Raw genomic sequence first — 27,944 nt, forward strand, 5'->3', positions numbered from 1 at the left:
ATCGTGATATTGCAATACTTAATCGATATCTCAATTAAAACCAAATCGATCTGATATCGAAATCGTTTCCAAATTAGTATCGCGATATTTGACAATATCGTGATATCGCCCAAGCTTAGTTGTGATACCAGCTGCTAAAATATAGGTTTCGAACTGCCTCTAGCTCAGGCCTCGGGCAATCTGGGTGGTCTAGTTGGTAAGACATCTGCTCAAAAATGATATTTTGCAGTAATTCCTGCGCCTAGTGGCTCCTATGCACTCTGTCAAATTCTCCACGCACAAGCAGGACTCCCTTCAATGTTAAAAATTGATATGACTTTTTTGTTAAATCCTAGCAGCTTTGCAGTACATGTGAGCCGCCGGAAGTCTACCTACTATTTTAACTTTTCTCATTCTGTTTGCTCACTATTAAAAATTGCAACACAAAATGGATGCCAAAGAGTCTTGTGATTTTCGCTGTTGCAAAGTCTCTACAAAGTTGTAACAATGTTTGTGTACATGTACCTTGTTTTTTTATAACAGCCAGCCACAGATCACAACCATATGAACGTAGGTATATTGTTCATTATTGAGCCATAAATTGCAATGGATAGAATTGAATGGTGTGTTGCATTGCCTTGCTTGTTCATGTGAATGCTCAATTTTCCTTACTCGGACTAAATCCAGGAAGAAATTGGTGCACTTTATAAAGGCACTGGACACTATTGATAATTACTCAAAAAAAATGAAAGCACAAAAACTGTACCACATATGTAGCCCTATATACATGTAGGACTCTTTCTCTGTACACAGGAACAGAGTTCTAACTATTGAGGCCCGTTTCTGGGGCGGAAAAATTTCACAGCTTCATAACTTAAATTGTACTTGCAACAAGCAACTAATTTCAACAGATTCACATTCCATGGCGGCATACATTTTTCTGCGGTGGGTTTTGATCCTCATATTTTCCTCAAAAATCCGTCATTTTTGTGAAATAATGCAGCTTCCAACGTTAACAAATTCCCGTTTCGATCGTTTTCTCACAGTGTTGTCTGTTGTCGTGCATATACATTCGCGTGCAAGACGCATAATGCAAGCTTAGACGCATGAATTCTTGCTCACCGTATCTTGACTGCACAGCGTTAACAACACGATTCAAAATTTGCGCGTCGTGCGTCTTGCGTACACACGGCAGACTGTGAGAGTACAAACAAAAATGGGAATTCATTAACGTTGGGAGCTGCATTATTTCATGAAAATTACGGATTTGTGAAGAATATATGACGATCAAAACCCACCGCAGAAAAACATATGCTGCCATGGAATGTGAATCTGTTGAAATTTGTGCTTTCTTGCAGGTAAGATTTGAGTTATGAAGCTGTGAAAATTTTCCGCCCCAGAAATGTACCCTGATGTCCAGGACGTCACTGTAGTACAATACGAAAGTGTAAGGCTGCCAGGGCTACCACATATGTAGCACATAAAATTGTGCAAAAAGGGTGTATTCTCTTGCAACTTCGATGACCAATTGAACCCAAATTTTCACAGGTTTGTTATTTTATGCTAAGTTGGGATACACCAACTGTGAAGGCTGGGCCCAATTTCATGGCTCTGCTTACGGCAAGCACAGAATCGGCGCTTACGGGAGCAGGGAATTCTGTGCTTACGTCAAGCGTATTTCACGGGTTAGCGGCGAATTTGGGCTTCTGCGCGTGCGTACTTCACGTTACTAGGCATTCTACGCTTACAAGGCTAGCACAGAAATTCGGTGCTTGCATGTAAGCGGGGAATCGCGATCGTAAGCACAGAATTCGGCGGTAAGCAGAGCCATGAAATTGGGCCCTGGTCTTTGACAATTACCAATAGTGTACAGTGCCTTTAATTGTCAAAGACCAGTGTTCTCACAATGATCAACAGCTCTCCATTGCTCGTTACCAAGTAAGTTTTTACATGTATGCTAATAATTATTTTGAGTAATTACCAGTAGTGACCGGTGCCTTTAAGACATGTAAGCTATGTTGCAATATGAAAATGTTGGAAGAAATGTTGCAATAGCAAATAACCATTGGTAGTGTTATGAAGCAAACTCATGATTGAAGCTTATTGCATGGCTTGCATACCTTGCATGTGTTTAGAATCTTGCTTGTGCATATACACAGTAAAGACCTCCTTACGATAGTCTCATGGGGCCATTTTCATAGCCCTGCTTAAGAAGAGAATTATTGCTTACCAATTGTCTGCTTAGACGAAATGAGCAGGATACCAGTCACAGATTGTACACAAGGAATGATAGTTTGGCTGGTAACCTTGTTCTGGTAAGCTTAATTTTGTTAAGAATATTGCTTAACATGTCTGCTAAGCAGGAATGAGCAGGATACCAGTCACAGATTGTGCACAAGTAATGATAGTTTGGCTGGTAACCTTGTTCTGGTATGCTTAATTTTGTTAAGAATATTGCTTAACATGTCTGCTAAGCAGAAATGAGCAGGATACCAGTCACAGATTGTACACAAGGAATGATAGTTTGGCTGGTAACCTTGTTCTGGTAAGCTTAATTTTGTTAAGAATATTGCTTAACATGTCTGCTAAGCAGAAATGAGCAAGATACCAGTCACAGATTGTACACAAGGAATGATAGTTTGGCTGGTGACCTAATTCTGTTTATTCTTAAGCTTAATTTTGTTGTTTTTATAGCTACTTTTTATGCTTTTATAAGCAGCTCTATGAAATTCGGCCCAGGTTGTTTAAAAGGGTAAGCGTATTTCACAGGTCAGCAAAACAATTTGTGCAGGGGTAACTGTGTCATTATGGGAATGCTCCCTTAAAGAAAGAGGCTAAAATAACGCATCCTTTTCAACTTACAACTCACACCTGTTATCTCCAAGTCATTTCTTCTCTAAACAGTAGACTTTTGGATCGTGCACATACCAGTAGTGCTGCTGAATGTCCAAGGCAAACTAGCTGCTGATCCATTAAGTTCAATGAAAACACACTCACTTACTGAAAAGGATGTATAATTTCTGAGTTTTTGTGGCCAAACTTGGAGCTTATCTCCGTAATGGTAATCCCGGTTATCAAGCCTTTGTTTATTAATTGTTGGGAGAGAAGAGGATAAGGTGGCATAAAGAAGCTTCCACTGATTGTATTTCATTGTATTTCGGTTCGATGGAGGTAAGTCTGAGCAGACTGTTTCTGCCAGGGGCCCAATTGGTGGCTGTGTCTTACAGCCAAATTCACTGTTCGTGAATATGATATTGACTTGGAAGAGAAAGAAAAAATTTGGGTGCTTCAAACAGAAACCAATGAGTAGAATTCAGTGATTTTGGTTACTTCGTGGATTTTGGAAAATCATACAATGAAAAAGTATAATGTTAATTTTCTTTTTGTACCCATACACCGATGTGTGTTAGCACGTGGTCAGTACTTTCCCGAGTCCTGTGAAAATATCACAGGCAACAAGTATAATGTTGATATCATTGTTTACATTGTAGGCATTGGTTAAGGAGGGCGAGTTGGACACCAGTATTGCAGAATCTTTGAATGATACGCCATCAACCACCACTGAAGAAGTCAAGGATCAAGACCTTCAAACAGATGAGCAAGAGGGAATCCAGAACCATGAGTCTGCAATTGGACAAATAAAACATGGTAACCAAGAGGTCTCGACCAATCAAAATACAGCATTCCAGTCATCCATACCTGAAACAAGACTTTCTGAAGACGATTTGAACAAGTCGCAAACTCTGAGATTATCAAACAGCCATGAGGATGAGCTTGTGCCTGATGCTTTATCAGCAGAGGCAAGAACTTCTTTTAGAAGGAACAGCAGTGATTTAAGCATTGTATCACAGGAATTTGACAGCAACAGAAGTTGTGACACCTTCCAGCAAACAGACCAACTGGAAATGGGACCCGTTCCAGAACGGCAACCTTCCGATTCTCAGTCAAATCAGGAGGATTCTCAAATGGGCAGATTTCCGCAATTTGGTTCTGACAAGGAACTCGTTCCAGAACAGCAACCTTCTGAATCTCAGTCAACTCAAGGGGATTCTCAAATGGGCACATGCCCAGGTGAAGAATCTTTGCCTAGTCCGCAACCTGGTTCTGACAAGGAACCCATTCCAGAACAGCAAGTCTCCGATTTTCAGTCAAGTCAGGGGGATTCTCAAATGGGTACATGCCCAGCTGAGGAATCTTTGCCTACTCCGCAATCTGGTTCTGACAAGGAACCCATTCCAGAACAGCAAGTCTCCGATTCTCAGTCAAGTCAGGGGGATTTTCAAATGGGTACATGCCCAGGTAAGGAATCTTTGCCCAATCCGCAATCTGGTACTGACATGGGACCCGTTCAAGAACAGCAGCCTTCTGATTCTCAGTCAAGTCAAGGGGATTCTCAAACGGGCACATGCCCAGGTGATGATGAGAGAAACCCAAGACCGGCTTATCTACCATTGAACACACTACCACTGGATATGAAGAACCACCATGCAGCTGAGGGTCAGATGACCATTTTCCAAGAGCCAGGTATACAAAATTAATGCTCCTTAGTGTTTTTTTGGCTGTTGGTGTCTAACAGTGTGTTTGTTACAAAAACAATTTGTTGCCTTTAAGGCAGTGGACACTATTGGTAATTACTCAAAATAATTATTATCATAAAACATTTCTTGATTATGAGTAATGGGGAGAGGTTGATACATGTAGTATAAAACATTGTGAGAAACGGCTCCCTCTGAAGTGACATAGTTTTCGAGAAAGAAGTAATTTTCCACAGATTTAGAACTTGAGGTCTCGAAATCAAGCATCTGAAAGCACACAACTTCGTGTGACAAGGGTGTTTTCTTTTATTCATTATTATATCGCAACTTCAATGACTGATTGAACTCAAATTTTCACAGGTTTGTTATTTTATGCATATGTTGAGGTGCTTCAAGTGAGAAAACTTGTCTTTGACAATTACCAATAGTGTCCAGTGTCTTTAAATTCACCCATTTCCCATAAATATTTTAACTAATTTTTTGCATTGTTCTTTTTACTCATTGTTCTTACTGTTAATTAAGCAAGGCACTCTAAAGATCCATTAATAGTATTGTTAAGAAATCTCAACTATAAAGTAAATTTCCTCAAAATTCATTTTGGGTGTTTTGGTTCTGGAAAGAACTTGGAGTTGTGTACAAACTGCCTACCCCATATTCCATGCGTGGTGAGAGTGTGCCGGACCAATCACTGCATGTCAGTGGTCTCCACGTACTCCACATGAAATTGTATGCCAAACAAGCAACTTTTTAGTCACCTTTTTAAGTTAAAGGCAATGGACACTTTTGGTAATTACTCAAAATAATTATTAGCATAAAACCTTTTGTGACGACGTGTAATGGGGAGAGGTTGATGGTATAAGACATTGTGAGAAACGGCTCCCTCTGAAGTGCAATAGTTTTCGAGAAAGAAGTAATTTTCCACGAAAATTGCGAGACCTCAGATTTAGAACTTGAGGTCTCGAAATCAACCATCTAAACGCACACAACTTCATGTGACAAGGGTGTTTTTGTTTATGCATATGTTGAGATACACCAACTGTGAAGGTTCGTCTTTGACAATTACCAATAGTGTCCACTGCCTTTAACTGGATTTCAAATTTTGAGACAGAACTAAAAGATCTGGATTGGTTTTTGTAATTTCAGTGATTGAAAGTGTAGAGATTCAAGAAGAAGATTTTGCTCCAGTCAGGCGACCTTTGACCTCATTTAAAGATGAGAATAAGGAGAGAAAACAATCCGCAGCGAAAGAGAAAAGGAGATCCAGGAAAAGCAGAATCATTGATCTTGGTAAGAAAACAGGACTGTAAAACACTGCATAAAATAACTTCACAATTAAAATGTGTAATGCGCTATCCGACCAGGATATCACACATGGAGGCAATTATTCATGAAAAGGGTGAGTCTTTAGAATTGGCTAAAAATAGTTAATGGCCTGACGTTTTTCTCGAAAGACTCCACTAGGGTTTAAAGGCCTGACGTTTTGACCTAGAGGGATCGAAACGTCAGGCCATTAAATATTTTTTTGCATTTGGGTCCTTTTGGTTGGTAAGCAGTTTGCAACAGCTCATCCTTTTTTATACTCTTTATAACTTAAAGCCATTGGACACTTTCGGTAAACAGTGTTGTCCAAGGCCCACACTTCGTGTTCCACAACTTATATATAAAATAACAAATTTGTGAAAATTTAGGCTCAATCGGTCATCGAAGTCGGGAGAAAATAGCGGGAAAACCCACTCTTGTTTCCCCACGTTTCGCCGTGTCATGACATTGTGTTTAAAATAATTCCATTTTCTCAAAAAGTAAAGCATTTCATGGAATAATATTTCAAGATAAGTCTTTCACCATTACCTTCTGTATACCCTGTAAATTATTTGTAAATCTGTGAACTTTTTTTTTTTTTCTGTACCGAAAGTGTATAATGGCTTTAAGGAAATATAGTTGAACAGTTGAAGTAACAAATTCCCCAATGACAGTAGGAAGATTGTTCCAAATCATTGGCCCAGCTACACTGAAAGCCTTTTTGACCTAATACCTTGTTTGCTCTGTGAATATTCAAGCGAGTGATGTCAAGTGTGGACTAAAAACATTCTTGAAGAACGTCATGTGACAGTAAAAGGGAAATATATTTGGTGACCGCTATTTTGGTACAATAGCCCAAAACAGTCCAGTGTAGGCCTCACATTGAAGTGTTTGTTCAGCCTTGTGATGTTAGACAATCTCTTTTACGAAAAAGATTTCAAGAAATCATGAAAACTGCTAAACCTGTTTCTTTTTCTATCAAATCTATACCAAATTTCAGATGCTCCTGCTGTCAAGCCAACCAGAGGTCCTGCTACGAGCACCCCGACCAAGCGCTCCGCCAGTTTGTCCTCTCTACCACCAGCAGTCGTATCCCCTGTCTCCTCACCTACTAGCCGCACAGAGCCATTCCCAACCCCCAGGGAACCTGGCTATTCTAGATCTGTGAGTTTGACGCAAGAGGGCTGGGCCGGATCGAGAGAATATGAAAGTAATGAAGAGAATTTCTGGGCGGCTTCTCCTATGATGTTCGCCCTGACTGGACCCAAAGTAGCTGCACAGCTTCTGGCGCCGTCTTTTACTGCTATGAAAGTGAGGTGTGTAAAAAAAGTATTAATCAAATCGCAGAGGTGTCTGGCAACTTTGCAAAAAAGGAATCCTAATAATAATATATACATGGCATACTACATTTTGGTTACGTTTTTATCCCGTCCTTTTTCCAAAATTGTAGCTTATCGTCAAAGTTGGTGAAAACGAAGACATTCTTGAAGCAAATGAGTGATCCAGAGGCAGGTGTCGCGCAAGTGGAACTCCCCGTCTCTACAGCAACGGAAACATCCCATCGGCCATTCATTTTGTCTCAAACGTCCCATTCCAAGTCGACTCCTGGGCTAGATGAAGTATCAACAGTGCATCGTCCACATCGACAGCTCTCCGAGCCAGCTAGACTAAATCATACGTCCCAGGTACCCGCCACAGCTGTTACTATGCTACCTTTTGATGAAGGGAAGGCGCTTGCTGAATATTGCCAAGAGTTGCCAGGTGATGATGGTATCGGCAGAAAATTAGCAGCAGCAACGTGGAAAGCCAAGTACGTCAACTTTTCAATTCTTTCAGACTTGAGTGACCAGGGTTGATTTCACACCTGTGGGTAGTCCTAGCCTAGGAGTTATTAAAAACTTAAGGCTAGTCCTTAGTTATGATATCAATAAACAATTAGCAGCAGCAACGTGGAAGTCAAGAACATTAACTTTTCAATTCTTTCAGACAGTTGTATTAGGTAACCTGGGGTCGATTTCACAAAGATAGTATTAACTTAGGACTAGTCTTAAGGCTAGTCCCAAGCTAGGCAAATAACTTGTCCTAACTTTGAGATCAGACTAGTCTCAACTCTGAGTGAAACCCACCCCAGGGATGGTTTGAGTATGTGTATAAATAGCTCTTACCTCTGCGTTTTCTGAGCTGTTTTGTTACGTTTTCCTTTTTGTCAAATTTATTCTCTGTTCAACCCCAAAATCAGTTAAAATTTACCCAGTTAGCTTCCTATTCATTGAGTTTTAAGGAAGAAAAGGCTTCTAGTGATGGTTTTAGCATATTCATGTGTCTACTTTTTACTTAATCTTCCTTTGTCAGACATAAGCTCAAAGATCCTTCTCTGGCTCTGAGTGTTAAAGGAGCTTCTGAAGTTCTAGAGAGGTGGTTACAGGAACTCCAGTCTGCATTAGCTACGAAGAGCCACCCTCCCCGGAAGCAGTCTCATAGTGTAGAAGTAATGGATGACAAACAGAGGAACTCCCAACATGGCGAACTGACAGAAAAAGAAGACTTTGCCGAAACTGTTGTCGCTCCAGCACAAGATTTGATATGTGCCGATGTTTCACATCAAGAAAGTACTAAGGAAGAAGCTGAGAAAAATCAAAGGATAGAGGTGTTAGGTAGTGAGGATAGTCCAAGCGATTCTGATGAGTTATTACAAGGAAGGAATTGTGAAGGAAATACTGATAATATTGAAGAAGATAGCAGGAGAAAGGTGTCTAGTGTAGAGATTGACAAGGAAGGCATCAAAGAGGAAGTTGTCAACCACCTGAAGACCTTCTGTATCACAGAGTCAATGACTGAAAGCAGTGAAGATTGCCTTCACAGGAATTATCCCAGGAGTAGTGTTAACCTGACAGATCCATTCGGGCTTCCAACACCAATTCTAGATGATGTGACAGAACTAGCCATGCTGTGTTTTGAGATGGGAGTATTTGGTGACAAGAACATCGCCAAAACAATCTCAGTCAGCCAATCGGACAGGCTGTCTGATAACGACGGAGAGTCTTCTTCACCTGAAACTGACCAATCAAGTCCACCGATAGTAGACCCTAACATGAACACTATTCAAAAAGGCTTAGAGTCGCCATTAATGGTTAGTGATCCTCAGGATAGAATTGAAAGTGTCGCAACATGTCAAGCAGAGGAGTTCACATGTACACCAGGGCACCATGATGCTTTTGATTCAAGCATCCCACAGTCTCAGATATCAGAAGCGGACTCCGCTAAGAAAACTTCAAACTTTGTGAAATCTCTGTTCTTTTTGCTGGATGTGGAGAGACTTCGGAAGATATTAGAATCAAGAGAAGACTGCAGACATCAAACTATGGCAGCCATTTTGGAGTGCATGGAACGTAAGTTCATGATTTGTTCGTATGATATTGACCATACAATATAAATCTGCAAATGCATGTACATGTAATGTCTCTTAAAGTTTTCCGTTGTTTTAACCAAATACAAATCTGCATATATATACAATATAACTAACACGTGACAATTCTATTTCAAAGGATGGTCAATTTTTTTAGCAAATCCAGAGCAAAAATGTCCATGTAGGGGCAAACATTCCATGTAGAATAATCCATGGACTACACAATCTGAGAATCGTTGCTGCTGTAACACTTCTCAGATTCAATATTTGGGCCGTAGCAAACTGATAACTTTTGACATAACAACATTATTTCAAAGTGAAATGTTTCCCAAAATTCTTTTTACCTATTTGAAAGCATCTGTTGGCCTAACCATAAGTTTGTATTGTATAAGTTTTATTAAGAGTTATTACCAAACGTATACCTTCACTTTAAAGGCACTGGACACCTTTGGTACATTTATAATTGTCAAAGACCGATATTCTCACTTGGTTTATCCCAACATATGCATAAAGTAACAATTCTGTGAAAATTTTGACTCAATTGTTGATTTCGAATTTGCAAGAGAATAATGAAAGAAAAAACACTTGTGATGCACAAATTTGTGTGCTTTCAGATGCCTAAAAAACCTTCAGGCCTGAAATCTTTTAATATTTGAGTGAGAAATGACCTCTTTCTCAAAAACTATGTTACTTCATATAGGGAGCCTTTTCTCACAATGTGTTATACTATCAACAGCTCTCCATTGCTCTTTACCAAATTCAAATATGTTCGGTTGAACAACCATGTGTGAATTAGAACATATTGGTTTTCTTCACGGTGCATGGGCACGCATTAAGGCTGAGGGCGCACTATGGAATGCGAGGCATTGTGTTAAGGGTGTGGCGTTAACAAGCTCACTTCACGTTGGTTCGGCAAAGTGTTCACAGCTACTTTAAAAAAACAAAACAAAAACAAACTTCAGAGGGCGCCTGGTTTTAGACAGGCAGCTGCAGTGCCACAATAAACCAACACAAACCCAAGTATGGTGTATATGTATGTTATTAATGGTGTCCTAATAGGGAAGAAATATGTTTTTATGCTAATCATTATTTTGAGTAATTTGTAACCATCCTGTGTTCTGATTGATTACATGTATTTCTGTGATGTCTTTTTAGTGTGTGAGGAAGGGAGTTTGTGCGAGACCAAGGACACCAGACTAATTGATGTAGTCAAAAAGAACTCACTGAAAGGGAAACCTCTCAATCTCATTCACATTCAGAGGTAAGAAATCATGGCCAGATTAACACATCCTTTTTATCTTTACGACTCACACCTGTTATCCCTAATCTTTTAGTTGGATCATGAACAAACATGTAGTGCTGCTGACTGCAGCAGATTAACTGCATTCACTGCAAATCCATTAGGTTTAAATGACCCAAGTGAGGATATATGACTCGCACATTGAAAAGGAGAATGTTCTGTAAACAAAAAGTCTTTGCTAACCTGTGAAATGCATTTAAGCTAAGCGCAGTGTTTGGTGCTTCGATGTAAGTGCCTCTTTTCCACTTGCGCAGTAAGCGGCCGTAAAATCGGACCCAGTTCTTTTCAAACTCACCGTAACTCACTGTTTCAAAGCAGAAAGATCCTAAACTCTGAATAAATTTACTCAGCAGTAGTAGAATAGATAGCAAGACAAGCTCGGCAAAGAAAAACCACGTACATATAAGCACTTTTCACACTGTATCTGTTATCCTTGCAGAATACACCCCCAGGGAGGCCCAGGGAGTTTTTTACCCTGGCACCCTTTCACTCCATGTCCCCATTCTACAGGGTTCCAAAGGCTGTTTCAAGAATACCCCAGGGTTTTACTGCTTTACCCTTACTCTAGACCAGGGGTAGATATTCTACGGGATATACCCTTTTACCAGGGCAGACTGGGGGTAGAGCGACCATAGTGTGAAAAGGCTGGCCATTATTCCCTAGGTACAACCCCAGGGACATCCCTGGGATATAGTAGAGTAGTGTGAAGAAGGCTATACATTGAAACTAGATTCATACATGTACATGTACCTCAAATCCCATGTATTACATGTTGCTGCAAATGTTACAGGTAATTATCAATTTTTTTTATTTGGGGCTAATCATCCTTACTCGCAGCTAAGAGCCGAATTGCGAAGGACGAGACTACAATGTGTTCGAGAAACAGGCATGCAAGGGCGCCTTTGGCTGCCAGACACATCAACCCATTATGACCATGGAGCACAGCCAAAGTGTTTGATTTTTCCCGAGGGAGGAAAACCGGATGGTCTGGAAAACCCTCGTGGCACAGCAGAGAACCAACGCACAACTCAACTCACATATGGCCCCGACCGGGAATCGAGCCAGGGTCACCTTGGTGAGAGACGAGCGCTTTACGCACAAGCCAACCATGCCAGTTACTGGTTTAAGAATATTAATGTATGATTCTTGGTGTGGTTACAGGTTACTGGCGTGTGGTGAATGGAACGCGTGTGGTGAGTTAATGGTTGCATCTTTTCCTAGTCTCCCAGCGTGGGAAGTCATGTATTTGACTCAATCTCATCAGATCCCATCATCATGCTTCTTAGAGTACGCCATGGCATTATTGGACACTATGGACATAATGGACAGGTAAATAATTATAACATTCATATTGTACAGGTCAAATAAATAAATAAGATTTTTTTTAATTAGGCGGCTAAATATGGCTGTTTATAAGCGCACATTCAGTATTTTTAATTAGGAGATCAACTCCTTAAGCATAGCACCATGTACATGTAATGGTTTACAAGGTGCTGTGGGGCAATATGCAGCCAATTCAAACCAGGAACACCAAGGCGAACCGCTTCTCTTTTCAATAAGTGCATTGGGTTCTTTTCTGTGCATTACACAACACACAGGACAAGCCGCTTTATGTCCCATCTGAAGGACCAAGCGTCATGGTTAAGTGTCTTGACTAAGGACACAGGTGTCACGGCTGGGGATTCGAACCCACACTCTGCTGATCAGAAACACCAGAAATTGAGTCTGATGCTCTTAACTGCTCGGCCACGACAGCTAGACCACATGCTGCATTTGACTTTCAGTGATCAGAGAGAAACATGTAGCTGTAACACAAATTTTATATAAATTTCATAAAAATTTCTTTCCTTTTGCTATTACAACAGAGACACAATGCTGAACTCGATCTGTTGTGACATTGAGGTCAGATGTTATCTATTGACCTCTGCCCTTTCCCAGGATGCACCTTCCTCTATGGAGTTGTTCTGTACATGTGGTCATATGCCCAGGTAGCTATCTCTCTTTTCAAAATCATGGCTTCATGCTGACTACCTAATAATTAATTTAAAAAAACGTGTAGGGCTTGATTTTGGGGAAAAGCTCTTAAGATTTACAGGGCTTGTGGGTCAGAATTGTTTACTTGACCAGAATTCTTTTTACAAGACCAGTGGTTTTCGCTGGCCAAACGCCAGGAAAAGCCCCTGGGACCAGTTGTGAAGAACTTGGAGCCGTAGGCGTGGTGTCGAGAAGGGCCTGGAGAAGCAGCCATACATGTAGGCATGGTGTTGTGAAGGGCATTGGGAGCCAAAGCAGTAGGCGTGGGGTTGTGAAGGGCCTGGAGACAAAGCCATAGGCGTGGTGTCGTGATAGTGCCAAAGCCATACATGCAGGCGTGGTGTTATGAAGGGTCTGGAGCCAAAGCCATAGGCGTGGTGTCGTGAAGGGCAGGGAGTCAAAACCATAGGCATGGTGTTGTGAAGGGCCTGGAGACAAAGCCATATGCGTGGTGTCGTGATAGTGCCAAAGCCATACATGTGGCGTGGTGTTATGAAGGGTCTGGAGCCAAAGCCATAGGCGTGGTGTCGTGAAGGGCAGGGAGTCAAAGCCATAGGCGTGGTGTCGTGAAGGGCCTGGAGTCAAAGCCATAGGTGGGTGTCGTGAAGGGCCTGGAGTCAAAGCCATAGGCGTGCTGTCGTGAAGGGCCTGGAGTCAAAGCCATAGGCATGGTGTTGTGAAGGGCCTGGAGTCAAAGCCATAGGCGTGGTGTCGTGAAGGGCCTGGAGTCAAAGCCATAGGCGTGGTGTCGTGAAGGGCCTGGAGTCAAAGCCATAGGTGGGTGTCGTGAAGGGCCTGGAGCCAAAGCCATAGGCGTGGTGTCGTGAAGGGCCTGGAGTCAAAGCCATAGGCGTGGTGTCGTGAAGGGCCTGGAGTCAAAGCCATAGGCGTGGTGTCGTGAAGGGCCAAAGCCATAGGCGTGGTGTTATGAAGGGCCTGGAGCCAAAGCCATAGGTGGGTGTTGTGAAGGGCCTGGAATCAAAGCCATAGGCGTGGTGTCGTGAAGGGCCTTGAGCCAAAGCCATAGGCGTGGTGTTATGAAGGGCCTGGAGCCAAAGCCATAGGTGGGTGTTGTGAAGGGCCTGGAATCAAAGCCATAGGCGTGGTGTCGTGAAGGGCCTGGAGCCAAAGCCATAGGCGTGGTGTTATGAAGGGCCTGGAGCCAAAGCCATAGGTGGGTGTTGTGAAGGGCCTGGAATCAAAGCCATAGGCGTGGTGTCGTGCAGGGCCTGGAGTCAAAGCCATAGGTGTGGTGTCATGAAGGGCCTGGAGTCAAATAGGCATGGTGTCGTGAATGGCCTGGAGCCTTTCATTTGAACTGCGTCTTAGGCTTCTTCCAGCTGTGGCTCCATCACTCAACTTGAAGCTTATACCCAACAAGCGCTAAATTTACTCACAGCCACCCAGGTGAAGTTCAAGGATGTTCTTATGCTATATGTTTTGAGTAATCACTGAAAGTGTTTAAACATTATTGTGGATTTTGAAGTTTAGAAGTTTTCATCGTTATTATTATTATTATTTAGATGATGTGATAACTATAGTGTTGTCTGGTTTATTGCAAGGCCTGGTGCCCATATGAAGGAGTGGCGTCACAGTGAACTAGTGGAAGATATATTGGCATTGCATGTAACAACCATTCATAAGACTAGACTACTTGAAGTGTGTAGTAAACATGGGTAAGTCACTCTTACAATTCAATTCAATTCAATTCAGTTCAATTCAATTCAAAAAACTTTAATCATCCTTTGCAGGCAATTACAATAGCAGACCAGCTCCGTATAAAAATATTAAGAGAAATATACAATTATACAATAATTTAAAAATATAAAGATTACTTGACAAAATGACTAGGCAGATTATGTACAAATGGTTGAAACCACAGCAATTTAAAGAAGTGAATACTATTTAAAAAAAAACCCACACATTAAAGGTTGAACGTACACTATTAAGAACCACAAAACAAATAAGACATTAACAGGTTAACAGTGGCGAACCAGACCTCCAAATAGTTGACATCCCGCACACAAAAACAGTTGAAAACAAGTGCAAAACCATTCAGAAGTCTGGTTGCCACTGGAAGAGAACTTCCTTCTATTTGTTTTGCAAAGGGGGAGTTTAAAACGAGGTTCTGAAGGAAGGAATTGAAACAATTGTTTGAGTACATGACTATCACTGGTTGAAATCGATTGTGCTTTCCTAAGTACCTGTTGCTCACAGAACTGGGTAAGATCTCTCTGTGGCTCTCCGAATAATTTTAGACCCAAGTCTAACAATTCTTCTCAAACTGTTTTTGTTCCTTACACTTAACTGATTATTTTACTGATTATTTTAACATCATAAATGTGATTTGAGGCATTGCATGGTGAGGTATCAATGCGTATATGGTTTGCAGAACACCACGTGTACAGTATATCTACTTGATGGGTAAATTATGTTCTTGTGAGAACTTGTCTTGGTATATATTCTACTACCGCGGAGTAGATGATAATGACTAGAGCAGGCTAGTCAAATTGTTGAGATCAACTAAGAACTCACTCCGCGGCAGTGAAGTTAATAACGATAAGTCCCCTCGATCTACTAAGTGGAATTATAACACACCTCTTGCTTGTTCTGTATTCTGGTTGGCTGAAACACGGTCACGTGGGATGAACTAATATCTTCTAGTGATCGCGCGTGCGTGTTTTGCGGGAACTAGCACCCGAGCGGGCACTAGTCTTTGAAAATAGTGCCCGGTTACAGCGCCCTCTCTTGACTTGACAACTACAAAACTCCTTTTTCTGTTCTTATTTGACATTAAGACCGAGCTGTGTTATAAAACACATATTGACTGGCATAATTCGGTAACTAGTGTACGTCTATTCCCACTCGGGCCTGTGAGTGGGTCGCTCTTCTGGTCACTCAAAGTACCTCGTGGGAATAGACGTATACTACATGTAGTTACCTCATTGCCAGTCAATATGTGTATAGTAGTAGCCCGAGGCGAATTTTTACCTTCTGCCCAGGTAGTAGTTATACAGCAAGTCTCCTAAATTTAGAAATTCTATTCCGCAGTAGAAAAGAAGTCTTCCGAATTCCAAAAGATTAACTCGCAGTATCAGAATATAAAGCGAGACGGATTCTGCCATATAAGATCTACATGTATTTATTATTACTATTATATGTTGACAGATACTGGCATGGGGTTTTGAAACTCTGCATAGATCTGAAGGAGAGGGGGCGTGCCCTCAAGACTGCTCTACAACTTACGGATATGGAATTGTTATCTAAAAAAGGTATCTACAACAAGCACAGACGTTGTGAAAGCTTCTCTTTGGTTAACAGTTTATCAATCAAGTTCACTCTGTACTTTCAGTATGTGGCGTGTCCTGGGCAAGTGGTCTAGAGTGCCAGACTCAAGCTCTGGGCTCAATTTTATAGAGCTGCTTAAGCACAAAATTTTGCTTAAGCAAAAAATTCATTGCTTAGTAAAATCAGATAACCGGCCAAGACTCCACTCAATTGTAAAGCTAAGTAAACAACAGCTTAATACTAGTGCTTAATGAAATGTGCCCCTGGTGTTTGTGATCAGCAGAGTGGGGGTTCTTAACCCCTTTATAGACCATAGCGGCCACAAGGGTGTTGTACCAAAATGCCATAGCAGCCGCAAACTGCTGCAAGATTTGACATACTTACATTCACATTCACATAAAAAGGTCAAAGTAAAGGTCATGTCCGGAGATGAAATTTTCTAAATATGACAAATAGGTTTCTAATATTTACAGAGTGATATGATATATATCCTTGAAGAAGTTGTAAAAAAGGTTTATCTCTTTTAATAATGCAGGAATTCTATCAAGGACAACTGATGAGTGGTTACTTGTGCTGCATTCAATGAGCGTCTTGCAACCGGACTACACCGCCTTCCACTGTGTAGAATGCAACGCAAGGCTCCTGACTAAGCAGGGCCCTCATTGGTCAGCTTCCACAGCAAGCCCATCAGAGGAGGTTTATGATTGGTCACTTGGAGACAGCTCATCAAAACCTGAGTGTGATTGGGCGGTGGGGGATCCCCAAGATGTAAACAAGGGTCAATCTGATTGGTTGCCAACAGTCACATGGGAGAGTATTAGCAGGCTATTGGTCAAGTGTGTTGGTGCAGGATTAGCCGTTAAGATGTTGCTTACTACTCGGTTGCCGTCAGGGGGGTTGCCTCAAGAGTTCTATAGAAACTGTATCTTGACCAGCATCTTGGAAAAACAAGAGAGGTAATTATTGCATTACGGCAAAGCTCCATTAAAGAAAGAGCTAGGCTTAGAAAAACAACATCCATTTCATCTGACAACTAACACCTGTTATCTCAATGTGATTCCTTTACCAAACGATGGTTTGTCATAGGCAAACTCATTTCTACTTTTCCCCGTTTTCTCATGTGGATGATGAATTTTTTGAGGAGGCTGCGCCGCTTAATATTAAGTCAATTGTTATGGAAGCTGTTAGTTTTTGTTATGTAGAGGTGGCAGGAGGAGTTTTTGTTTCTCCTACTGCGAGTGTTTTTAACGCTAGCCACTATGTCAGCTTCAACCGCCCCTCATTTTGTTTGTCAGATGGCAAAGCGGAGGAAAAAGTTGGGAAGTCTCCTTTGTGGTAAGGGATTGTAATCGATTTGCATGTACTTGTGTTGGCAGTAGCGGTGACCATTGGTAGGCCAACAGTTTCAATAGCCAACTATCTTGCAGTCCATTTTTAAATCCTCTTGTTGTGTTTACCAGGGTCAAGTGTCTTGATATGCTGGAAGGACTGGATACGTATCTATGGTCTAATCATAATAAGATGATAGCGCCCTCGTATAACCATCAGATTGACGAAGAATTCAACCTGAGGAATACGCATCAGGAATCTGACATTAAGGTAAGCTACAAACTAAAACCGTATCCACATTGGACTTTTTCTTCTGCTGTCACATTGAAAGTTACGGTGACTTGTTTTGGTGTAATTCCACCTGGACTTATATTCTGTGGTAGTTATATAGCGTTTTACAGCGTTTTTTCAGATATTCTTTACAGCGCGCAGCTTTTCCCATTGGACTTTTTAGCCGCCCAGAGTGTTAAGTTACGGTTGCTGCGCATTATTTATTTGTATTTGTGTACTTTTATTAAATTTGTAAATATGCGTAGTGAGCTGGCGTGGTGTTTGTTCGCGACGTAGGGGGAGGACCGTGCAATTTCAGGGGGTCTTTGTGTTGATTATTCTGCTCTACTTTTGAATTATCTATCCGGCCGCATGCAGTTTAAAGTAGCAGACGGTTTCGGGCGCTTTTCGGTGATCAACTCGTTTCTTTAATGTATTTCTGTCAGAAATTTTTTGCCTGTGTGTTTATACATTTGATATTTCATTCTTTTTTTTATATAAATATAATAGTTATGTTTTTAATGACTGTTAGTAAACTGTACATTTCGGCTTTTAGCCGCTGTATTGCAGTGTTTTAATAAATAAACCATGAATAATTCTTATCTGTAAATTTGCTTTATTCTGCCTTTGGATTCTTTTTACATGCCCTCACTCTTTTATATTTGTATATTTCTGTAAATTTGTAATTTGTTATTTTTGTTGTTTATTGTTGTTTATTGTTGTTATGCCTGTACTTAAAAATAGTAAAATAAAGACTTGAAATGTTCACATATTCAGCCTGCTGGGTGTTTAAGGCGAAGTCAGACCAAAAACAAAACGAAAGAAAACAGACAAACAAAATTAGTCCTTGAAAACCTGCGACATTAGATAAGTTTTGAGAAGAGATTTGAATTTTGTGGTACAGATTAAGAAGTAGAAAGTGATACAAGAGTGTATGTTTTTTATCATGACAATGAAAATTTTTAATCTTTAATCTTAATCTTATTGTCGTTTTAGTCAACAAACAATTTAAAGACTGTGGACACTATTGGTAATTGTCAAAGACCAGGCTTCTTATTTGGTGTATCCCAACATATGCATAAAATAACAAACCTGTAAAAACTTGAGCTCAATTGGTCGCCGAAGTTGCGAGATAATAATAAAAGAAAAAACACCTTTGTTACACAAAGTTTTGTGCATTTAGATGGTTGATATCGAGACCTCAAATTCTAAATCTGAAGTCTCTAAATCAAATTCGTGGAATATTACTTCTTTCTCTAAAACTATGGCACTTCAGAGGGAGCCGTTTCTCACAATGTGTTATACCATCAATCTCTTTCCATCACTCGTCACCAAGAAAGGTTTTATGCTAATAATTATTTTGAGTAATTACCAATAGTGTCCACTGCCTTTAAGTTGGGAAGATCAGCAGGAAGCACCCCGATGTCCCTGTCAACTACATCTGTATTATTATTATAATTATTTCAATTTGAATATTGCAGATTGCAGATGAGATGGCTAAGCGATATGAAGGACCAGCGCAGTTTATTGAGGATCCAGATTGCCAGTGGGGTACTCATGTAGTTTTAAACAGGTAGCTATCTCGTTTAGTGTGCCTTTAGGACCAAGTTTTATAGAGCTGCTTAAAATTGATAATTACTTAAAATAATTGTTAGCATAAAAACTTACTTTAAAGAGCAATGGAGAGCTATTGATAGTATAAAAGATTATGAGAAACGGCTCCCTCTGAAGTATCACTCATTGTAGTTTTTGAGAAAGTGGGAATTTCTCAATCAAATATTCAGAAGGCTCCAGGCCTGAAGCCTTTTTAGGCATCTGAAAGCACACATATTATTTGGTAATAACAACATTTTGAAAATTTAGACTCGATTGGTCATCGAAGTTGCAAGATAACAATGAGAGAAAAAAACACCCTTGTTGCACAAATTTGTTCTCTTTCAGATGCCTTAATAAAGGCTTCAGGCCTAAATTCTTCTATTAGGTTCAAATATTTGAGTGAAAAATTACCTCTTCTCAAAACCAAGTCACTTCAGAGGGAGCCGTTTCTCACAATGTTTTATACTATCAACAGCTCTCTGTTCTCACCCTCTCTGTTGTTCGTCATTAAGAAGTTTTTATGCTATAAAACTATATTGAGTATGGAAAGGTTTGCGGTAACACCTTGTAATGACTATCTCTAATGAGTTGGGGTGGTTCTGAAAAGAACCGTTGGTTTAACTCGACGTTCGATCAGTATGCTCTGATCGTCTTCTAATTTCCAATGGTGTGTAGTGCCATTAACAGTGCTATACCCAGGTCAAAATTCCAGTTAAACCTAGTTAACTGGGGTCAACTGATTCAACTGGAAAGTGACCAAACTCGTCCATTTTTCATATTAACCAACTGGTTTGGACTAAGTTTAACTGTGTTCAACTAGGTTGAAATTATAAACCAGTTGGTTTCTGTCCATTTTTCATATTAAACCAAGTTTTAACTGTGTTTAACTAGTTTATCAACTGGTTTCAACTAGTTCCAGTTAAACCCAGTTTAACTAGGTTCAATTGGAATTTCGACCTGGGTAGTGCTCATACCTTTTATAAAAAGGCAAGGAAACCTATTGCCAGCTTCCTCTTGCAAGTGAGCGACTTGATTTTTATCCTCGATAACTATTTGTTGGCGACTTGTGAGAACATTGCAAAGTAGTAATGATTTTAATGAATAATGGAAAAAACTCTGATCTGTTTGTAGCGATTGCGAGGTGTGTGGCATAGCCCTATCGTCCCCAGTTTCTACACAAACCTCTGGTCTGATTGCATTTCCCTGTGGTAAGTATAAAACAATTAAATTTTCTCCGTTTGTAAAGTATTTTCCAGAGAGCTTGTTGTCCAGGACTTTGCATGTAAACATAAACAAAAAAATGCTGCTTACGCAGATGACCGAAAGCGCAGCTGCCAAATATCAGGGCTCAAATTCATAATGCTGCTAAGCACAAAAATTTGCTTAGCATGAAATATTTTGCCTTGATAAAAACGGGATTACCAACCAAATTTCCACGTGATTTTCAGGATACGCAAACAACAGCTGAATACCAGTAACAAGCAACACGTAACAAATGGAAATTGGGTTGGTAATCCTGTTTTTATCAAGGAAGAAATTTCATGCTAAGCAAATTTTCGTGCTTAGCACCTCTATGAAATTGGGCCCTGCTCAGACCAATCAAACCACAGATATAGAAAGCTTACGTCACTGCACGTTCATCCAATGAAATCAATGTATCCATTGAAATCACTGGGTCTGAAATCCAATCAGAGGGCTAGCCTCCGAACAGGTTTGCAATGCGTCATCGACCGCCATCTTTGATGTATTAACAAGGGAAAAGTGCACGCGCAGTGCGTACACGTCTTGTTAATACATCAAAGATGGCGGTCGACGACGCGTATTGCAATCCATCTAACGGACTGCCAATCTGGGGTATCAAGAATAACTGTTTGAATGGGTTTTGTTCTTTCTTAGGTCATTCATTTCACCGTGTCTGTGTTACCGAAGAAGCATGTGTGCTATGTTATGAGCTCAACTGCTACCAATCTGTCATTGGCGGCCACAGGGTGGCAGCCACCATGTGATGTACATGTACCACTGTGATGTACATTGGTAGCCATAGAGTAACATCCAATGTAATCTCCAAGCCGTCATTGGCAGCCATAGAGTAACATCCAATGTAATCTTCAAGCCGTTATTGGCAGCCATAGAGTGACATCCAATGTAATATTGTACAATACTACAAGCCATTATTGGCAGCCATAGAGTAACATCCAATGTAATCTTCAAGCCGTTATTGGCAGCCATAGAGTGACATCCAATGTGAACTCCAAGCCGTTATTGGTAGCCATAGAGCAACATCCAATGTAATATTGTACAATACTACAAGCCATTATTGGCAGCCATAGAGTAACATCCAATGTAATATTGTACAAGACTCCAAGCCGCTATTAGCAGTCATAGAGTAACGTTACATCCAATGTAGTATTTGTTAGAAATTGTGAGGAGACTTTATCTTTAGGATTTCAAAGGTTGATATATATGAGATTATATTTGGTGAAATACGTCCAATAAAATTTTATATTGGGTATGTTAAAGACACTGGACACGTTTGGTTATTGTCAAAGACCAGTATTCTTACTTGGTGTATCACAACAAAGCATAATTATAACAAACCTGGAAAAATACTGGCTCAATTTGTCCTCGATTATTGCAACAAGTGAGAAATTACCTCTTTCTCAAAAACTACTTTACTTCAGAGGGAGGCGTTTCTCACAATGTTTTATACTATCAACAGCTCTCCATTGGTCGTTACCATGTCCGACCGGATTCAAGCACTGGTGTTTGATCAGCAGAGTGTGGGTTCGGATCCCGGTCGTGACACTTGCTACATAAAATTGGGGAGGTAGTGCTTTCTGCTCTACCGGCTAGGCTTCGAACTGAAGATACCCAAGCCTACATCCGTATGGACTGTGAAAGGGGGTAACCCTGTTTCAGCCCTAGGAGTAGGTGGCAATGGCCTCTGGAAAAAATAATTGTAGCCCACACCTTGAAGTGGCCTTCAGGCCTTGTGTGTCAAGCGACTTGCATAAAAAAAAAAAAAAAAAAAGTTCTGATGCTAATATATATTTTGATTCATTACCAAAAGTGTCCAGTGCCTTTGACTTATGGAGTAATTGCCAAGTAAGACCTGCCTAAGTATTTTGGTACAATGTGTATCTATCCATGAAAGATTATATTTTGTAAATTTGCTATCAACAATCATTACTACCTGTTGATACTCACCGAATATCAGTACTATCAAATTCTGGTAATATACTTTACACACATTTATATGTCTATTTTGCTTAAACATATATGAAAGTATACTCTAATTGGTGGAAAAACCAGTTTTTTACTGTGGAGATAAAGTTTTATTTTGGGGAAATACTTAGTTAACTTAAAGGGTTGTGTACTTTTTGTAGGACAAAAACAAAATGTCCACAAATTTACATTAAACTTACACAGTTTGAAGATAATAGTGTTAGAAAGCTTCCCTGAAAAGATTACTTGTTGAGGTGCTGTAGTTTTTGAGAAATGAGTAAAACAATGTCATAAAAATAATTTTTGTCTGAGTTATCATACATGTAAGATAAAAATTATTTTAGCATGTAAAAATGTATTTTCATGACATTATTTTACTCATTTCTCAAAAACTACAGCGCCTCAGCAACTAATATTTTAAGGTACGCTTTCTACTATCATAATCTTTAAACAGTGTAGGTTTAATGTTAATCTGTGGACATTGTGTTTTGTGTTACAAAAAGTACCCAAATCCTTTAAATCATTGCGGTACCCACTGCTACAACATAGGATTCGAACTGCCTCTAGCTACCGGGCAATCTTGGTGGTCTAGTTAGTATGACACTGCTCTAGAATTGCAAGGGTCGTGGGTTCGAATCCCACCCGAGTAGTTTGCCTGTAATTTTTTTAACGGAGTATACAGTGCTAACACACATCAATGTATATGGTTGTAAACCAACATACACAGTCAACTGTTATAGATTTCTCAAATTAAATGCTAATTTTAAAATATATTCACAAAGTACTTGAGTTTTTTTATTTTGTTTAATAAATGGCTTGAATGTAAATAATTCTATATTAAATCAATATAAATATATGCTCAGGATATTTTTATGATGGAAAATGTTCTGCTACAGCCCTATATCGTTAATATTTAAAGTAATTGTTATTGATTTGCAATTTGATACATTTAAATTTTAAAAACAATTTGTGTTGTTACACAAGGGAGTTTATTTATTGAAATTTTCTATTGATGTTGAATTAGTCTACTTTTTGTACTGTTTTAATTGGTATCTAATACTACATGTATCTTATTTCGATTGATGGAAGTTATGCATCGGGGGCAAAGAATATTACTTTGGGTTTAACCCATATACACCAATGTGTTTTAGCGCTGTATTCAAATTTAACATCTCTTAAAGACACTGGACACTATTGGTAATTGTCAAAGACTAGCCTTCACAGTTGGTGTACATGTATCTCAACATATGCATAAAAGAACAAACCTGTGAAAATTTGAGCTCAATCGGTCGTCGAAGTTGCGAGATAATAATGAAAGAAAAAACTCCCTTGTCACATGAAGTTGTGTGCTTTCAAATGCTTGATTTTGAGACCTCAAATTCTTAGTCTGAGGTCTCGAAATCAAATTTGTGGAAAATTACTTCTCCCTCGGAAACTACTTACTTCAGAGGGAGCCGTTTCTCGCAATGTTTTATACCATCAACCTCTCCCCATTACTCGTTACCAAGTCAGGTTTTATGCTAATAATTACTTTGAGTAATTACCAATAGTGTCCACTTCCTTTAAATCATTGCTATACACGCTGCTATAATGTAGGATTTGAACTGCATCAAGCTACCGGGCAATCTCAGTGGTCTAGTTGGTATGACACTGGTCGAGAACTGCGAAGGTTGTGGGTTTGAATCCAACCCGAGCCTGTGGTTTGCTTTCACAGGACTCAGGAAAGTACTGAGTATACAGTGCTAACACACATCCGTGTAAGGGTAAAACCAAATGAATTTTCTTTATCCCCGATGCAAATTTAACATCTATTAATACTATCCTGTTGGTAAATTATTATGTCGTGTGTGTATAGGCTTCGCGCCCAAAGTCTACTATTTTCGGCTCCAAAGCTGGCATTGTTTGTGTGTAAATTTAAGATACTAAATCACCAATTTCATTGTCCAAAAAGCAAACTGCAATCAGTATTTGTAGTACTTTCTTATATAAGAAGAATAGACCGATCCATCTAAGGTCCGACATGCGTGCGCGTATGCTTTGCGCGCGCGGCAGATTGTGCAGAAAGGCACTGGAGAGGCTCACGTGTTCTTGCTCACACGTACGTCGTGGGCGGAGCCTAATGGATCGGTCTATTTACAATTTAAAGCGCATGGCATATATTTTGCATTTAAAAGAGGGCACTGCTGGGTTTATATTGATTTACATTATTATTTTAATGGTTAAACATTATGTATTTAATCATGGAATACTTTACGATTTCACATATCAATATACTTAAATTTCTTTGTTTGTCCTGATATTTGTTGCCTTTGTACTTAATTTTTCTATAGATCTTTAGAAACGAAGATCAATGTACTTGTTATATATTTCTTTCTTTTTTCCTGTCATCTTTTGCCTTTCGAACTTAATTTTTCTATGAATCTTTAAGAGATGAAAATATTTATAATTTGGCTTAATTTTTATGTTCAGAGTAAAGGTGACGAGCGGTGCATTATAAATTAAAACTTAACAGCATTACATGTATATGTATGATATAAGTAACAGGGAAATTTGCTGCGCAATATAGATTATTTTATTTACGATTTTCAAGTTAAGTCTCTGATGGTAATTTTGCATCATGCATGAAAAAAATAAATTCATAACTTTGAGCCAATTTCATGGAGCTGCTTTGGCAATCTGTTGCTAGACAAACATCTGCTATAAAAGGCGCTGGACACTTTTGGTACGTAGTTGTCAAAGACTAGTATTCTCACTTGGTGTATCCCAAAATATGCACAAATAACAAACCTGTGAAAATTTGGTCTCATATTGGTCATTGAAAGAGAGTAAAGAAAAAACACCCTTGTTGCACAACTTTGTGTGCTTTCAGATGCCTAATAAAAGGCTACAGGCCTGAAGTCTTTTAATAATTGAGTGAGAAATAACCAAAAGTTTGTTACTTCAGAGAGGGCTGTCTCTCACAATGTTTTATACTATCGACAGCTCTCCATTGCTTGTTAAAAAGCAAGTTTTATGCTAACAATTATTTTGAGTAATTACCAATAGTGTCCAGTGCCTTTGAGCCAACATTTGCATAATACTAGTTGCAAAGGTATTATATAACATGTAGTTTGGCCAGTGACCTATATCACAAATTGTTAATCAAAATTGTTTTGGGCCTGGCTACTTTTTGCAGCTCTATGAAATTGGCCCAGTTGATAATCATTGGTTTACGGGTCATTGATAATGAAAAAAGTATTGAAAGAATTAAAGCACTATTAAATATGCTTTGCTATCAAAAGCTTTTTGAAATGTATGCTATTTTTTTGAGACTCGAGTAGAATGGAAATTTAACTGCTTTGGGTTACGCTTACCCAAGCTGTGGTGTTTCTGTTCAGCGGAGCGTTGGTTCGAGTCTTGGTTGTGGCACTTGTGTCCCTTAGCAAGACACTTAACTATACACCCAGGGGTAAATGGGTACCTGTATACTCCCCAGGGAGTTGAGATGAATTCGGAATGAATTAGGGCCATGTGACCTGCCGTCGAATTCACAAAGAGCATGCTACAGTGCAGGGTTCTGACTCGTCCTAAGTCCTAAGATAAGTCTTAAGTTAGGAAGAGTTTTGTGAAATCGACGGCAGGGCTGATAATGTTGGAAGCGCTTTGAGACGCCCTTCGGCTCAGCTACGACACCCTGATAGTACACTGTTTGGATTGCACCACAATTAGTTTACAAGTAGAGGAGAGGAGGCAAACGTTTGCAAAGCATGCACGTGATCACTACTCTATTTAGTCTCCGTTGTTTGTTGATGAGCACTGTGTAATGGCCTAAAAGGCACAAAAAGGCATAGGAAAAGTTTTTTTTGGGGGAGGGGGACTTTCTATTCCCACTACTGATTCCCCAGGGGTCCAACTCCAAGAAAATGCCTTTATGATGTCTTACATGTTGAACACGACGGTCAGGTTGGTTTAGTGGTGTCTTGCCTCGCCTTTCCCCTTAAGGACCCTGGTTTGAATCCCAACGGGGGAACTTTGTGGATTGGGTTTTCAGTCCCTACTAGACTGCGTGGGTTTTAACTGGAATAATTCTCTGGGGTTTTCCTCCCTCATCTTAAACTGGTATTTCTTCACCGTCTTCTCTTCTCGGTAGGTTCTAATTAGAGCGTTGAGAATATGTATTCAGATTCAGAACACAGGGTACGACTCACTGATTGTAGTATTAGTTGGTACATGTAGTTGTAAACCAGCCATCTGAACCCTTTCGACAGGGTGGAAGCCTCCACTGCACCTACATATCACAGCTTATAGACGACCCCAACGCCATCGGCCTACAATACGATCAAGCTGTTCAAGCTGCCCTGGTGGTCTGGATGGTAGAGACGAACTTCTAACATCGGACAAACCCATGGTCGCAACCTCTCGAGCCGGAGTTCGGCTCGAGTAGTGTCAACTATATATATATATATATATATATATGTAGTTGTCACAGCAAGACTTGATTGAAATTGTTATTTTTGGCCATGATTTGCTTACTGTTAAATAATTGCTAGTGCAAATTGCTACTGTGCAGCAGTTACTTTTCTGTACATAGTTTGGGCAGGTGTGCAAGTGCTACTGTGCAGCAGCAGTACTTGTAATATAAGTACAAAGGCATTGTTAGGGTCCAGCTTTCTTGTTCTGTGGGGCGTTGTCCCTCAGGAATGTCTTGGGATTGTCACTGGTGTACATGAGTGAACAGAGTGGTAGTATGGGATATGAAGGGGAGAAAGTGAATCTATGTGCAGAGTACCAGTTATGAAGTCAGTGGGGTGAGGTGTGTGCAGTTAGAGCTATAGGCAGTCAGAGTTAGGGTCTGTCTCTTTTGTTCTGTTGGGCGTAGTCCCTCAGGAATGTCTTGGGATTGTCACTGGTGTACATGAGTGAACAGAGTGGTAGTATGGGATATGAAGTGGAGAAAGTGAATCTATGTGCAGAGTACCAGTTATGAAGTCAGTGGGGTGAGGTGTTTGCAGTTAGAGCTAGGCAGTCAGAGTTCTTCCTTGCATGCTGCGGCACAGATGTAATGGAGCTGGTGGTGAGGAACGGAGGAGAGCTGAGCTCGGCAGATCGTAAGTTCTTTTTAATTATGTTTATGGAGAAAACCTTTTGGATTTTAGTAGTGTGTTCCATTAATTATCAGGCACTTGGTGAAAGCATTTTTAGGTTTAAAGGAGTGGAAAAGTTTCCGTATCCTGCCACTTTTTCATTTGTTATGAAATAAAATACAAGCACAAGTAGTACCTATTTTACCTAAATGAGATTTATTAATAATAGGTCTTATGGCGCATTTTACAATAGCCGTATCAATGCGCTTTATTTTCTTTTTGTAAAAAGTGGTGGCAGGATACAGAAAGTTTTCCAAAGGTATTGTTGATCCAAAAGCAGAGATGCAATTTTGATAAGTTTACTTTATTTATTAGAAAGCGTACCAATAAAATATAGCTTAACTTTGAAGACCCTGCTCTTGTACAGTTTGGTAAACAAAATCATAATGTGTAGGGCCTTATATTAGTCTAGCACTTTTATCAAATTTTGTCCACATTACTTGCACCGATGTATTTTAGAATGTAAGCTTACAAAGCAAATAAAAACTTACTTGGTAACGAGCAATGAAGAGCTGTTGAGAGTATAAAACATTGTGAGAAACGACTCCCTCTGAAGTAAC

At 39.9% G+C, this 27,944-nt stretch overlaps 1 protein-coding gene across 1 annotated transcript in view; it reads left to right on the forward strand.

Moving 5' to 3' along the window:
• The window catches only part of LOC139953846 (uncharacterized), a 45,903-nt gene extending 23,480 nt beyond the window's left edge, over positions 1 to 22,423 (forward strand). Inside the window, exons 13-27 of the mRNA XM_071953424.1 lie at positions 3,471 to 4,503; positions 5,658 to 5,801; positions 6,814 to 7,129; positions 7,264 to 7,623; positions 8,166 to 9,202; positions 10,375 to 10,480; positions 11,681 to 11,848; positions 12,385 to 12,507; positions 14,116 to 14,229; positions 15,722 to 15,825; positions 16,377 to 16,797; positions 17,302 to 17,440; positions 18,922 to 19,013; positions 20,168 to 20,244; positions 20,933 to 22,423. Coding sequence (XP_071809525.1) covers positions 3,471 to 4,503; positions 5,658 to 5,801; positions 6,814 to 7,129; positions 7,264 to 7,623; positions 8,166 to 9,202; positions 10,375 to 10,480; positions 11,681 to 11,848; positions 12,385 to 12,507; positions 14,116 to 14,229; positions 15,722 to 15,825; positions 16,377 to 16,797; positions 17,302 to 17,440; positions 18,922 to 19,013; positions 20,168 to 20,244; positions 20,933 to 21,042 — 4,344 coding nt within the window. The 3' untranslated portion in view covers positions 21,043 to 22,423. The remainder of the gene's footprint in view (positions 1 to 3,470; positions 4,504 to 5,657; positions 5,802 to 6,813; positions 7,130 to 7,263; positions 7,624 to 8,165; positions 9,203 to 10,374; positions 10,481 to 11,680; positions 11,849 to 12,384; positions 12,508 to 14,115; positions 14,230 to 15,721; positions 15,826 to 16,376; positions 16,798 to 17,301; positions 17,441 to 18,921; positions 19,014 to 20,167; positions 20,245 to 20,932) is intronic.
• Positions 22,424 to 27,944: the final 5,521 nt, after the last annotated feature.

The sequence above is a fragment of the Asterias amurensis genome, chromosome 22 (assembly GCF_032118995.1).
Source record: "Asterias amurensis chromosome 22, ASM3211899v1".
Lineage (NCBI taxonomy): Eukaryota > Metazoa > Echinodermata > Asteroidea > Forcipulatida > Asteriidae > Asterias > Asterias amurensis.